Source organism: Stegostoma tigrinum, chromosome 11 (genome assembly GCF_030684315.1).
Source record: "Stegostoma tigrinum isolate sSteTig4 chromosome 11, sSteTig4.hap1, whole genome shotgun sequence".
In the NCBI taxonomy this organism is placed as follows: domain Eukaryota; kingdom Metazoa; phylum Chordata; class Chondrichthyes; order Orectolobiformes; family Stegostomatidae; genus Stegostoma; species Stegostoma tigrinum.
In genome coordinates, this window is record NC_081364.1 from 62,856,896 (window position 1) to 62,872,766 (window position 15,871).

Here is a 15,871-nt window from a genome sequence, read left to right on the forward strand (position 1 = left end):
CGCAATCTATAAACTCATGGCCTGGCATTTCCTCACTTGACCATTACCATTTAGCCAGGGGATGAACCCTGGTTCAACGGAACACATGCCAGCGGCAGCACCAGGCATACCTGAAAATGAGGTGTCAACCTAGCGAAGCCACCAAACAAGGCTCCTTACATGCCAGACAACAAAAGCAGCAAGTGATCGACAGAGTTAAGTGATCCCACAGCCAACAGATCAAAGTTAAACTTTGCAGTCCTGCCACATGGTGTTATGAATAGTGGTGGACAATTAAAGAACTCACTGGAGGAGGAGGCTCCACAAATATCCCCAGCTTCAATGATGGAAGAGCCCAGCACATCAGTGCAAAAGGTAAGGCTGAAGCTTTTGCAGCAATCTTCAGCCAGAACTGCCGAGTGGATAATCCATTTTGGCATCCTCCAGTGGCACCCAGCATTACAGATACCAGTCTTCAGCCATTTTGATTCACTCCATGTAATATCAAGACACAGTTGGAGACATTGGATGCTGCAAAGGCTACGGGGTCTGACAACATTCTGGCAATGATACTAATGACTTGTGCTCCAGAACTTCCGTTCCCCTAGCCAAGCTGGTCCAGCACAATTACAACACAGGCATCTACCTGACCATGTGGAAAACTGCCTAAGTATGTCCTCTACATAAAAAGCAGGACAATTACAACCCAGCCAATTACCGCTGCATCAGTCTACTTTTGATCATCAGTAAAGCAATGGAAGGTGTTACCAACAGTGCTATCAAGCAGCACCTGCTAAGTGATATCCTGTTTGGGTTCCGCCAGGATCACTCAGCTCCTGACCTCATTACAGCCTTGGTTCAAATATGAACAAATGAGCTGAATTCCAGAGGTGAGGTGAGAATGACAGCCCTTGACATCAAGGCTACTTTTGATTTTTGCATCATCAGGAGCCCTAGAAAAACTGGAATCAGTGGGTATCAGGGGGAAAACTCTCCAATGATTAGAGTCATAGCTGATACATAGGAAGATGGTAACAGTCATTGGAGGTCAGTCATCTCAGGTCCAGCACATCTCTCCAGGAGTTCCTCAGGGTAGCACCCTTGGCTCAAACATTTTCAGCTACTTCATCAATGACCTTCCTTCCATCATAAAGGTCAGAAGTGGGGATGTTTGTTGATGATTGCACAACGTCAGTCAGCATTCACGATTCCTCGGACACTCAAGCAGTCCGTGTCCAAATGTAACAAGATGTAAACAATACGGTGGCAAGTAACCCTCGTGTCACACAAATGCCAGTCTATGACCAGCACCAATAAGAGACAATCTAACCACCACCCCTTGACATTCAATGGTGTTACCATTGCTGAATACCCTACTATCAACATCCTGGGAGTTATCCTTGATAAGAAACTTAACTGGACTTACCACCTAAATGCAGTGGCTACAAAAGCTGACCAGAGGCTAGGAATACTGCAGCGAGCAAGTCACTTCCCTACTCCCAAAAGGCACAAGTCAGGAGTGAGATGGAATACTCATCACTTGCCTGGATAAGTGCAGCCTCAACAACACTCTAGCAGCTTAACACCATCCAGGACAAAACAGCCTGCTTGACTGGTACTATATCTTCAAGCATCCACTCCCTCCTCCACCGATGCTCAGTAGCAACAGTGTGTACTATCTATAGGGTGCACTGCAAAAATTCCCCAAAGATTCCCAGACAGCACCTTCCAAACCAATGACCATTCCATCTAGAAGGACAGGGCAGCATATATATGGGAAGGCCATCACCTTCAAGTTCCCCTCCAAGCCACTCACCATCCTGACTTTGAAATATATCGGCATTCTTTCACTGTCAATGGGTCAAAATCCGGGAATTTTCTCCCTAATGACATTGTAGGTCGACCTATAACAGGTGTACTGTAGTGGTTCAAGAAGGCAGCTCAGCACGACCTTCTCAAGGGCAACTAGGACAGGCAATAAATGCTGGTCAGCCAGCTAAGCCCATATCCCTCAAAATGAATAAATAAAACTCTCCAAGCCAACAGAGGATTTTCTATTAATTGTGATATCTTAGTTTGTAAAACATTAGCCTTTGGTACCAGATGTGATGCTATAAATATAAATATGTATTTATACAGACTTACACTACACTTACAAAAATTATGAATGTGCAGTTCATGCTTCTAAACCTGTATCTCATTCAATTCTCCAACAGGGTTACCTGGAATACATTAAGACACTTCCACTTAATGACACCCCAGAAATATTTGGACTACATGATAATGCAAATATCACATTTGCCCAGAATGAAACTTCTGTGTTGTTAAACTGCCTAATCCTGCTTCAGCCAAAAACGTCAGGTGGTGGTGGCAAAGGAGTTGAAGAGGCATGTTTCATTTAAATGCTTTTAAAGTGTCAGTGAGTTATACCTAGAATCTGTTTTTATGTATCTGGTTCAATTGTAGTATGGAATGGAATATTTTCACTATTTCACCCTGTACTGGCATCAAGCATTCCTAGGCCAAGTGCAAAACAGACTAGGGATACAGTAAAGCCTTCCTGTAGCTTTCCTAGTAATGCATGTTCACCCCATTTTAATACAGTGTTGCACTTAGCAAAACTGAGTGTTCCCTTTTCTGAAATCTGTCTTTATTATGTCCTGAGTGAGTCAGCTTGTTTAGTACTGAATATGTTGTGTCTGAATTTAGATTAGCATAAATTTAGTACCTTTCAAAAAAAAAGCAAACTCTGTTTCCAAATTTAGATTTATATTTGAATCTGTGTGAAATGCTGTTTTCAATCAAAAGACTGATCAACTGCAGAATATTTTAAAATTTATATAACTTACTTGACAGAAGGTTGCAAAATTTTCTCATGATATAGATGAGTAGAAAAGTAAGAGGACGTTGGGAGGTGAAAGGGATATTGTTAGGTTAACAAATGACCAAAGATCTGGCAAAAATATTAGAATGTGGGAAGATTTGAAATTGTTCATTTTGGCAGGAAAAATAAGGTTACCTGAATAATGTGAGGCTGCAGAGCTCTAAGATGCAGAGGGCTCTGGGTGTTCTAAAGCATGAAGCTCAAAAGGTTAGTATGCTGGTACAGCAAGTGATTAGGAAGGGGAGTGGAATATATTATTTATTGTGAGGCAAAACATAAAAATAGGAGAATCTAGATCTGGGGTCACTGTTGGAAAATAATGAGTTGCTCATTTAAGACAGAGACAAGGAATTCTCTCCCTAAGGGCAGGTGGGTCGACCTACAGCACGCAAACTGCAGTGTTTCAAGAAGATAGCTCACCACCACCTTCTCAAGGGCAATCAGGGACAAACTATGAATGCTGCCCCAGCTAGCAATGCTTACTTCCCAAGAGTGAACAGAGTCCTTGAGTATTTTTAAGGCAGAGATTGATGAATTCTTGATAAGCAAAGGTGTAAAAGGTAATCAGCAGTAGGCAGGAATCTGGAGTTGTCAGATTAATCGTGATCTTATTGAGTGACACAGCATGCAGGGGAAGGCAAAAGCCTCGTGGCATTATGACTTGGCTATTAATCGCGAAACCCAACTCATGTTCTGAGAACTTGGGTTTGAATGTCGCCTGAGCAGATGGTGGAATTTGAATTTTAAAAAAAATCTGGAATTAGAAGTCTAATAGTGACAATGAAATCACTACCTATTATTGGGAAGTAAACGGAAAGAAATCGGCCATCCGTAACTGGTCTGGCCTACAGGTAAGAGAGAGAGATAATGGGAACTGCAGATGCTGGAGAATTCCAAGATAATAAAATGTGAGGCTGGATGAACACAGCAGGCCAAGCAGCATCTCAGGAGCACAAAAGCTGACGTTTCGGGCCTAGACCCTTCATCAGAGAGGGGGATGGGGAGAGGGAACTGGAATAAATAGGGAGAGAGGGGGAGGCGGATCGAAGATGGAGAGTAAAGAAGATAGGTGGAGAGAGTATAGGTGGGGAGGTAGGGAGGGGATAGGTCAGTCCAGGGAAGACGGACAGGTCAAGGGGGTGGGATGAGGTTAGTAGGTAGCTGGGGGTGCGGCTTGGGGTGGGAGGAAGGGATGGGTGAGAGGAAGAGCCGGTTAGGGAGGCAGAGACAGGTTGGACTGGTTTTGGGATGCAGTGGGTGGGGGGGGAAGAGCTGGGCTGGTTGTGTGGTGCAGTGGGGGGAGGGGACGAACTAGGCTGGTTTAGGGATGCAGTAGGGGAAGGGGAGATTTTGAAACTGGTGAAGTCCACATTGATACCATATGGCTGCAGGGTTCCCAGGCGGAATATGAGTTGCTGTTCCTGCAACCTTCGGGTGGCATCATTGTGGCAGTGCAGGAGGCCCATGATGGACATGTCATCTAGAGAATGGGAGGGGGAGTGGAAATGGTTTGCAACTGGGAGGTGCAGTTGTTTGTTGCGAACTGAGCGGAGGTGTTCTGCAAAGCGGTCCCCAAGCCTCCGCTTGGTTTCCCCAACGTAGAGGAAGCCGCACCGGGTACAGTGGATGCAGTATACCACATTGGCAGATGTGCAGGTGAACCTCTGCTTAATGTGGAATGTCATCTTGGGGCCTGGGATAGGGGTGAGGGAGGAGGTGTGGGGACAAGTGTAGCATTTCCTGCGGTTGCAGGGGAAGGTGCTGGGTGTGGTGGGGTTGGAGGGCAGTGTGGAGCGAACAAGGGAGTCATGGAGAGAGTGGTCTCTCCGGAAAGCAGACAGGGGAGGGGATGGAAAAATGTCTTGGGTGGTGGGGTCGGATTGACCTCCTCCCACCCACCCTCCTGCAAAAATTCCATCCCCTATTCCCAATTCCTCCGCCTCCGCCGCATCTGCTCCCACGATAAGACATTCCACTCCCGCACATCCCAGATGTCCAAGTTCTTTAAGGACCGCAACTTTCCCCCCACAGTGATCGAGAACGCCCTTGACCGCGTCTCCCGTGTTTCCCGCAACACATCCCTCACACCCCGCCCCCGCCATAACCGCCCTAAGAGGATCCCCCTTCGTTCTCACACACCACCCTACCAACCTCCGGATACAACGCATCATCCTCCGACACTTCCGCCACTTACAATCCGAAACGTCAGCTTTTGTGCTCCTGAGATGCTGCTTGGCCTGCTGTGTTCATCCAGCCTCACATTTTATTATCTTGGCCTACAGGTAACTTCAGACGCACAGCAGTGTGGTTAACTCTCAGCTGCCCTCTGAAATGGTCTAGCAACCTATTCAGTTGTATCAATCACTATAAAGGCTCAACAAAGAAATTAAACCAGACAAACTACCCGGCATCAACCTAGATACCGGAAGTAATGGAGAAAACAGTCCTGTTGACCCTGCAAAGTCCTCCTTACTAACATGGGAGCTAGTGCCAAAATTGAAAGCCTAGTCAAACAACAGCTTGACATAATCATACTCACAGAATCACGCAATGTCCCAGATACCACCATCACCATCCATTAGCAGGACAAACCAACCAAAAATAGCAGCATTTGACTGTAGCATTTCAAGAAGGCAGTTTACCACCACCTCTCAAGTGCAACTACAGACAGATACCCACATCCCACAAGTAAGTGAATTAAAAAGTGAGAAGCCAAGCTGAGTTACTATGCCACATATTTTTAAAATCTAACCCTTAACAAGCTTCACTTGGGGCTGAAGTTATTTTTATTTCTTCATAAGTGAATATATCAATGCCATGGTGCATGTCAAAAACTATTCATTAAATTTAAAACTAGAAAAAAGTAGCTAACTTTCCCAAGACCAAATATAGGAACAAAAAGAGCTCAACAAAACAAACTAAGTCAGGCAGCATCTGAGAGAAATCCGAGAGATCTCTAACATTTTAGCAGAACTGATGGGAAATAGAAGTGTAAGAGTTTTTAACCTAGTGCAAGTGAGTGGGAGAGCTCATTCCAGCAGAGGCCAGAGGAAATTAAAGAATGAAAGATTTTGTAATGTAACAGTCAAAAAATAGCAATGGACATAGCAAAGAAATGAAGGTTCCATCCAAATGAGGTGTGAATTGCCTGCAAGAAAATAATTTGAATGTGACAGGAAGAGATAAAGAAAGAAACAAGATGAACATCAAGCCAGCAGAACAAAGAAAAATTAAAAATAAGCATAGAACAATGTGGAGATATAGTTATGAGCTGAAATTACTGAACTCATTATTTTAAGTCCAGCAGGCTGTAAAGTGCCAAATTGAAAGATAAGGTGTCGTTCCTCAAACTTTTGTTGAGTTTCACTGGAACCCCTTAGCAGGTTATAGACAGAAAGATAAGAGCGTGGTGAAGAATTAAAATGACAAGCAAACAGAAGAAGATCAAGTTCATGTTTGCAGATAGAATGAAGGTATGCTGTAAAATGGTCACCCATAATGCAATTGACTTCTCCACTGTGGACACAACCACATCATGAGCAGTGAATTACACTATACTAAATTAAAAGAAGTACAAGTACATCACTGTTTTAGTTGGAAGGAGTATTGGGGTCTTATATAATGAGAAGGGAGGAGGTAAAAGTGTATGCTTGCCCTGAACTGTGCCAAAAGAAGCTGAGGAGTGAACTATTGAGTCACAGAGGGAAGAGCGCCTATGGAATGCTGAAATAGGTGGACAGTAGACCTGAGTAGAATCTGTTGAGTACAGAGGTTAATGGGATGGCAAGTGAAGACAAGGAGAAACCTATATTATCTGGTAGAGAGGGCAAGGAGTGAGGGCAGAGGTGCATCACACCAGGTGAGAATTATCAGTTGAGGTACAAGGGGAAGACATGTCAGAAAGGCTGCCATTGAATTCCATTCCTGTTCCCATAACACTACCTTATTATTTATAGGAAGTGAGCAGATTCGAAAGAGAATGTGTTCAGACCACGAACAAGCTCAGCCAGGTGGACGAGGTTGGTGCTGGTTGAGAACTGTTTGAGCCATTGTTGGAGGAAGCTTCAGAAATTCTAAGATGACTGGTGGAGAATGTATTAGACATGCATAATGAATGGAGGAGGTATTTAGGATCAGAGAACTGGAAACTATTGCAGCAATCGAGGGCATCGGAAATCATAGATGTCCATCTGAAGAGACTGGATAGGTGGAGAAGAAACAAGCTCAATGAAACAGGAACAGGCTGGAGACTAACCTTTTATCCCTAGTAGCATATCGACAAGTTCTGGAGGAGTGTCAACTCTGCCATCAGTCATGATAGGTGGTTAGTTAGGACTGTTCCCATGGTATATCTGGAACTAGGTGCTCAGAAACTAAGGAAATTGTACAGCACTGAAGTCAATTTGATTTTAAAATATAATCTATGTTTTTTTTTAGATAGTAGAGGAGATATGTGGAAACATTTTGGCAAAAATTCCTCAACTGATCGACATTAACCTTGTGATGGAGAAGTTTCCAGTTATGTATGAGGAATCCATGAACACTGTCCTAATACAGGAAGTAATTAGGTACAGAGCTATTCTGCCTTCTGGTGGTTACAAACACAGCAACATGAAAGTAAATATTCTCCTCCCATCCCTTAGGTGGTAGGAGCCTGGAACATTTGCTTTATCTTCACTCGCTGGTTTTCCCCCCTGCAGAATAGTGGGGAAGTGTTGGAAAAGGGGCGACACAGTGGCTCAGTGGTTACTACTTCTGTCTCAGTGCCAGGGACCCTGGTTCAATTCCACCCTCGGATGACTGTGTGGAGTTTGCACATTCTCCCCATTTCTGCATGGGTTTCCTCCGGGTGCTCCAGTTTCCTCCCAGTCCAAAGATATGCAGGATAGGTGGATTGGCCATGCTAAATTGCCCATTGTGTCTAAGGATATTTAGGTTAGATGGGTTAGACATGGGGAAATGCAAGGGTAGGGGAATGAATCAGTTTGAGATGCTGTTCGGAGGGGCAGTCTGTATTTGTTGGGCCGATTGGCCTGTTTTCATATTGTAGGGATTCTATGAATTAGCAGGCTGATTACCGACCTGTTTTCCCCAGAACAATTGGCATGGTATTCATTAATATGACATTGGCTCAATTGAATGATCAGACACGCTGTATTTTACTGATGGAGCTTCTAGCCTGGATTGCGGCATAACTTTCCATTGGTTGGTAACATATTTAACACAATGGGAAGATGATTGTGGTTCTTGTTGACCAATCATCTCATTCCAGGACATCATAAAAGGAAAGCCTAACCTCAACCATTTCAGATCCTCCAGCAATGAATTTCCCACCATTATAAGATCAGAAATGGAGATATGTGCGAATGACTGCACAATGTTCAGTACTATTTGCAAATCATGACATAGTACAGTCATACCTGGACCATATTCATTCTCAGCCCGATTAAGTAACATTTTTGCCAAGCAACAATCATTTCGAATAAGAAAGAATCTAATTGTTGTTTTTGCCTTGACCTGCCAATCACTACTAACTTATGGTTGGAGCACCTTTCTGCCACTAAGGGAACCTTAACAAGAAAAGGCTCTTCTTAGACAAAACAGAGTTTATTATATGATTGTAATCTGGTACAAGTTACATTAATAAGATAGAAATTGTTACTACTATTAGAAGACATGGCATACAGGTCTTCATTCCATGAGATCCAAAGCCAAGTTTGCAATGACTTCACAAATTGTTGGAGCTTGATGCAGCCTCCAAAGTTAACCCTTTCAGAACTATTATTTTATTCAACTTGAACCATCTACCCTTGATACTCAACGACATTATCATTGCTGAATCTCCTATCTTCAACATTCTAGGGATTTCCATTAACCAGAAACTTAACTAAACACTGTGAAAAGAATGATTAAAAGGCTGGGAATTCTGGAAAGAGTAACTTATTTCCTGACTACCCAAAACCCGTCAAGCATTTGCAAAGCACAAATTAGGTGTCTGATGGAATACTCTCCATTTACTTGAATGAGTGCAGCTCTAAATGACAATCAGGAAGTTTGAAACCATCTAAGATAAAACTGTCTGCTTAATTGGCACCCTTTCCACCAGCTTAATCATTCATTCTCTCCACCATTTGTGCACAATGTTTAATTGGCACCCCAGCCATCAGTTTAATCATTCATCTCCTCTATCATTGATAAACAATGGCAGCATTGCTTCTCATCCACAGCATATACTTCAGTCACTCACTAAGCCTTCCTTGACGGCCGAAGAGACCTCACCAAGTTCCTGTATTTCACTAGTGATACCCACATCCCACAAAAGAATAAAACAAAAAGAAAGGAATCACTGTTGCAGTGGATATAATAGGAATAGTGCAGGGTCAACTCATGATACATACAAGAAACAACTCCACACAAGCAGCTCTCACTGTCACCTTTGGCTCAGAAATTGAGAGTTCAGAGTAGAGACTTGAATTTGAAAGTCTAGACTGACAGTACTGAGGAAATGCTACACTTTAAAAGTATCATCTTTCAGATGGGATATTAAACCATGACCCATCTACTTTCTAATGTGGACTTAAAATATCTCATGGCACAATTTTGAAGAGGAGCAAGGACGTTACCTCTGGTGTCCTGCCTGATATTTACTCTCATCAACATACAGCAACAAATTATTTGGCCATTATCACGTTGCTGTTTGTGGGACATTCCTTTGTGGAAATTATCTTCTGCATTTTCTACATTGTAACAGTGACCACGCTTCAAAAATACTTCATTGCTTTCACAGAACTTTCCAACATCCCAGCAGTTGCAATAATAGGGCTTACGAGAATTGTAGACTTTCATTTTTCAAACACTGCCACAGCTACTCTACAATTCCATAGAAATGCAAGTATTCATTGGTATTGTTAATTCAATGTCTGTTACTCTCTTCATCTGCTCCCTTCACTGATGCTGTTCAGTAAACCAGCAAAGATCCAGCAGGCAACCAATTTTCAGTTTGCCTATGCCAACTGTATGGAATAATATTCTCTATTTGCTTATTGTGTAGGTACAACCGACTGCTGCAGACTATTGTACAGAGTCTTAAAGATCTCCTGAAAGCATTGAAAGGTCTAGTTGTAATGTCCTCACAGCTGGAGTTGATGGCAGCAAGTCTGTACAACAATACTGTACCGGAGCTCTGGAATTCCAAGGTATTGGCTTTACAATTATAGGTATGCCTGAATTGGATGGACATCAAAGCATTGGAACAGGAATTCTTCCTTGTTTGTTCATTAAATACAAGTCAATTACCTCTGTTATCCAATGAAGAAGCAATGACTGAAGTGTCTGTAAAGCTGACCATGTCCCCAAGTCAGAATAGTTACTTGCTGCCTTTTGTAACGATTGGCAAAACATCCAAAACTTCAGGCCTCTGTGATCACATGAATCCAGCATTACTTACCCTATCTACATTGAGTAATGGGCAGGTGGACCTTCTAGACATTACTACAGTGCCACATGGCCCATAAATAGAATTCTAACTTTTTTAAATCAACCTGAATGGACATGTTTTAACAGGTCTCTTTGAAAGGTAGGACTTGAACCAAAACCTTCTAGACTGGAAGAAGAAACACAACTACTGCACCACAAAAGCCCACTTCAATTGAATTCTAACCTTCCTTCAAATTACTTTAAATACAATTTAAATTATTCTGAATTCAGTCTACTGCAGCAGATCAGGGCACACCTGTTTGACTTTAGTTGTCTAAAGGAAGATCAAAAGCAGTCAATTGAAGTAAATTAAAACATAACGCCAAGATTACCATATCAAACAGTTTAAAAAGAAGTCCTATCATTCTTAACTTTCTCTGTGATGCTGGAGAATGCCCTGTCCAGTATCAGAAGTTCTTAAGGAATAGGAGAAGGACTAGGTCATTTAGCCACTTAAGCCTGCCCAACCATTCAAGATGATCAAGGTTGATCTGCCCTATGTTGTAACTCATCTTTCAAGTCAGATCATGATTGCTCTCAACCCCCCAATATTTAAAAAAACCTATCTACATTTTCTTTAAATATTTTCAGTGATCTAGCTTCCACAATTATCTAGGGCAGAAAATTCCAAATATTGACTACCCTCTGGAAAAAGCAATTGCTTTGCAAATCAATTTTAAATGAATGTCCCCTTATTCTGCAACAATGTTCCCTAGTTTTAGATTCCCACTAGTGAAAATAAATTCTCAACACTGTCCTCAGAACCTTTGTTTCATTAAGACTTTAAAGAAATGGTAAAATGGTACAGTCACTAGCAATGAAGAGCTACAGGCAATATTCACAGGATATGGGTTCAAATCTCATCATTGGAGTTAGTGAAACTTGAATACAGCAAAATTTGGCACTAAAAGATAGTCTAATGATGGCCTTTTGGGGTGGTACAGTGGCTCAGTAGTTAGCATTGTGACCCCACAGCATACAGGACCCAGATTCAAATCCAGTCTCAGGCAAATATCTGTGTGGAGTTTGCACATTCTCCCCGCGTGGGTTTTCTCTCTCAGTCCAAAGACGTGTAGATTAGGTGAATTAGCCATTCCAAATTGCCCATAGTGTCCAGGGGTGTGTAGGTCAGATTGATTAACTGTAGGGAAATGCAGGGTTACAGGGATAGGATAGGGCGGTGAGTCTGGGTGGGATGCTGTTCAGAGGGTCAGTATGGGCTTGTTGGGCTGAATGGCCTGTTTCCACACTACAGGGATTCTATTCTAAGACCACCTCTCATTTTTGTAAACCCTAACAAATAACGGCGTAACCTACTTTAGCCGTTTATGATAAGTCAATCTCTTAATCCCAGGCACCAACTTAAAGCATCGCTTGAATAGCCTTCAATGCCAATATATCATTTCTTAAATATGGGGCGAAAACTGTACACAATTCTCCAGGTGTGGTCTCTTGTTACAGTTGTAAGAAGATTTCCATATTTTTAAACTCTAATTTCCTAGCAATAAAGGTAAAATTTACATTTGCCTTCTTAATTATTTGCTGCATCCCTATGCTATCTTTTTGTGTTTCATGCACAACAACACCCAGATCTCTCTATGATTCATTTTCATGGATTCTCTCTTTTTAAATAATAGTCTGCCTTTTGATTATTTCCATCAAAGTGCATGAACTTACACTTTCCTACATTAAACTCCATCTGCCAAGTTTTTTACAGACTCTCTCTACCTAACTATATTCTGAAGAAGGGTCCCGACCCAAAATGTCGGCTTTCCTGCTCCTCTGATACTGCCTGGCCCACTGTGCACCTCCAGCTCCACACTGTGTTATCTCTGACTCCAGCATCGGAAGTTCTTGCTGTCTCTACATTCCATTGCAGATTCCTCATGTTCTTACCTCCACATGCCCACCCTCCTATTTTTGTGTCATCAGCAAATGTCAGCACATTACACTGCCCCTTCCTCCAACTCATTAATATAAACAGTAAGTAATTGGAACCTTAGGATTAATCCTTGCAGCGCTCCAACAGATACATCTTTTCAACGTGAAAAAGATTCATTAACCTTGAATAAAAACTGAAAGAACTTTGGATACTGTAAATCAAGAACAAAAGTAGAAATTACTGGAAAAGCTCAGCAGGTCTGGTAGCATCTGTGAAGAGAAATCAGAATTAACCTTTCAGGTCAACAGCCCTTTCAAAGGGCCAGACCTGCTGGGCTTTTCCAGCAGTTTCTAGTTCTGTTCCATTAATCCTGACTCTGCCTTATTTGTGTTATTCAATTCTGAAGCAATGTTAATACATTACCTCCAATACAGTGAGATCCTTTCTTATGTAACAACTTTTCATGCGGCACCTTTTCAGATGTTTTCTGAATATCCTAACATGCTATGTCTACAGGTTCCCCTTGATCAACTCTGCTCGTTATAGCCTCAAAGAAAATGGTCAGATGTAATTTCCCTTTCACAAAACCATGTTCACTTTGTTTATGTTAATCTTTTCTACAAATCCTGATATTCCTTCCTTAACAAGCCCTTTCTGAGATTCATAACTAATATTTTCTCATTGTCATCAGAGATCTGTCCTAGCCATGTGAGAAAAGCTTTGTAACATCATCTGCAGTGGCATGATTAGTCATGCACTAAACTGATCAGTTTTCTTCCTCAGAGCCTGGAATACAAAATATAAATAGATTATGCTATAAATTATGATACATAATTTTTTTATTAAAAGAATTGTTCAATAGAATCAGGATTCAGGGTAAATTACAATCAAAGTGTTTGGTAACATCATAGGATTCCACAGTATACATTGCACACAAACACTGCATTCAGGTCAAGAAACTGGACCACAACCATTTATTAATATCGAAGATACAGAACTTAACACTGCATCAAACCAAAATGGCGTCACGAAAGAATCATGGCTGTAAGAGCAGCTCCTTTTTTTGAGGTTTTTTTCCAGTGCTGGAAGTGATTTCTTGGAGCAGTAATTACTGTTACATGGTTTGCTTTGTTTTCGTAACTTTTAAAAAAAGATCAAAAACAATGATACGTTAAATGAGAGCAAAGAGAGAATAGAGGAATTTCAAGGAAGGTACATGGGAGGTCCGAGAACTGCTCTAGAGTTCATCAAAAAAATTCTAGCAGTAAACTTTCACAGCTGACTGACTGTGAAGTTACAAGCATCTCTGGAAATTGGAGTTCAGACCAAGAAAAACAAACAAACAGTGAAATTCACAGATGACTTTGGGGAGACCTCATTATTGGAACCACTCATGGCTGGGAGTGTCAGGATTTCATCAATGAGCTAAGTGTATGTTTTTAAGATGAATCAAACTTAGCAATCTTGTGTGTTTGTAAACCTGTAATACTGAGTAGGGATGAAGTTTTTTTTATTTTTTCCTGAGATCTCTCTTGATTAATTTTTTAAAATATAAAACATGGATATTAAGTTATCCTCGAGCAGTAAAACTGTGCTATTTTCTGGATCTGTAGAATAAGGTGCAGAGACAGCCATTAATAGAGTGATGTGCTCTACCTGTCGGATGTGGGAAATTAGGGAGAACTTCAATGTTCCCCTGATGATTATGTGTTTGGTTGTGAATCCTATCGGATTGTGTGGATTGGTTGGAATGGTAGTTAAAGGCAACAAATACAGGAACCGGGGGATGGTACTTTCAGTAAGGTAGAGAAACCACAGGTACAGTTGGGTAGGTGGGTTACCTCTAGGAAAGGTCGGAGAGGCAGCCAGGTAGTACAGGAGTCTCCTGTGGCTATTCCCATCTCAAACAAGTACGCTGTTTCAGTAAATTTATGGGTGATGGACTTTCAGCGGAATGTAGCACTGACAACCATATTTCTGACACCGAAAATGGCTCTACTATAATATGTCTTATGTCAGGTTCCAAGCAAGCGATTGTGAAAGGAGAGTCTCTAGTCAGGGGCACAGACAGATGTCTCTGTAACCGACAATGATGCATCAGAATGGGATGTTGCCTCCCTGGTGCCAGGGTCAAGGATGTCTTGGAAATGGTGCAGAATATTCTCAAAAGGGAGCATGACCTGCGGGAGGTCATTGTACGCATTGGTACCAACAACATAGGAAGAAAAAGTAACAAGTTTCTTAAGGGAGAATATGGAAATTAGGCAGAGGGTGAAAAAGTAGGTCCTCAAGAGTAGTAATATCTGGATTATTCCTGGTGCCACTGCTGGTGAGAGTAGGAATAGGAGGACAGAACAGCAATAAGAGCTGGTACAGAGGAGAAGGATTTGCATTTTTGGATCATTGGGATCTCTTCTGGCCTGAAGTGACCTGAACAAGAAGGATGGTTTGCACCTGAATTGGAAGGAGACCAATATCCTGGAGGGGAGATTTGCTAGTGCTATTTGGGACGCTTTAAACTAGTGGGGAGGAGGGCGTCCAAAGAGACAGTGAGAAAAGAGAAAAGTCTGAGGGTGGTACAGTTGAGAAGAAGAGCAAGTCAAACAGTCAAGGCTGGCAAGTGCAAGGCACAGAGCAAGCAATACCAATAATATAAAGTGCATATATTTCAATGGAAGAGACCTGACAGGTAAGGCAGATGAACTTTGGGCATGGTTGGGAAAATAGCTTTCATAGGAATGTGGCTCAGGGAAGGGCATGGCTGGCAGCTTAATTTTCCAGGCTATAGAACAGAGAGAAAGGGGGGCAAGAGGCAGGAGGGGGTAATGGCATTTTTGATTAGGGATAACATTACAGATGTACTTAGGGAGGATATTCCTGGGAAGACATCTAGTGAAGTTATTTTGGTGGAACCGAGGATTAAGAAAGGGATGATCACCTTATTGCAATTGTATTATAGGCCCCAAATAGTCTGCAGGAAATTAAGAAGTAAATTTGTAAGGAGATCTCAGATATCTGTAAGAGTAGTAGCGTGGTAATGGTAGAAGATTTAAACAAACAAAAACAAAAACAAGTGTCAGTGTCAAGGGCTTGGATGGAGAGGAAATTGTTAAGAGTATACAAGAAAATTTTCTTATTTATTATGTGGATGACTCTACTAGACAAGGAGTAAAACTTGACCTTCTCTTGGGAAATAAGGCAGAGCAAGTGTCTGCAGTGTCAGCGGGAGAGCACTCTGGGGCCACTGATCATAATTCTATTAGTTTTAAAACAGCTATGGAAAAGGATAGACCTGGTCTAAAAGTTAAAGTTCTAAATTGGAGGAAGGCAATTTTTTTTTTGGTATTAGGCAAGAACTTTCAATAGCTGTCTGGGAGAGGCTATTCACAGGTAAAGGAGCAATTGGAAAGTGGGAGACTTTCAAAAACGAGATAATGAGAGTTCAGAGACAGTATTTTCCTGTTACTGCAAAGGGCAAAACTGGTAGATGTAGGGAATGCTGCATAACTACAGAAATTGATGTTCTGGTCAAGTAAAAGGAGGCATATGTCAGGCTTGGAGATAGTAGGAACTGCAGATGCTGGAGAATCCAAGATAACAAGGTGTAGAGCTGGATGAACACTGCAGGACAAAATGTCAGCATTCCTGCT

The 15,871-nt window shown here is 41.9% G+C and overlaps 1 protein-coding gene and 1 long non-coding RNA gene across 5 annotated transcripts in view; one reads left to right on the forward strand and one right to left on the reverse strand.

Annotated features, from left to right (window-relative positions):
* The window catches only part of dnah1 (dynein, axonemal, heavy chain 1), a 392,016-nt gene that overhangs the window by 341,336 nt on the left and 34,809 nt on the right, over nt 1-15,871 (forward strand). Inside the window, exons 73-75 of the mRNA XM_059649497.1 lie at nt 2,196-2,366; nt 7,301-7,431; nt 9,915-10,059. Coding sequence (XP_059505480.1) covers nt 2,196-2,366; nt 7,301-7,431; nt 9,915-10,059 — 447 coding nt within the window. The remainder of the gene's footprint in view (nt 1-2,195; nt 2,367-7,300; nt 7,432-9,914; nt 10,060-15,871) is intronic.
* LOC132210119 (uncharacterized) overlaps nt 1-15,871 on the reverse strand; it is a 118,545-nt gene that overhangs the window by 52,023 nt on the left and 50,651 nt on the right. The gene's annotated exons all lie outside the window — the stretch shown is intronic.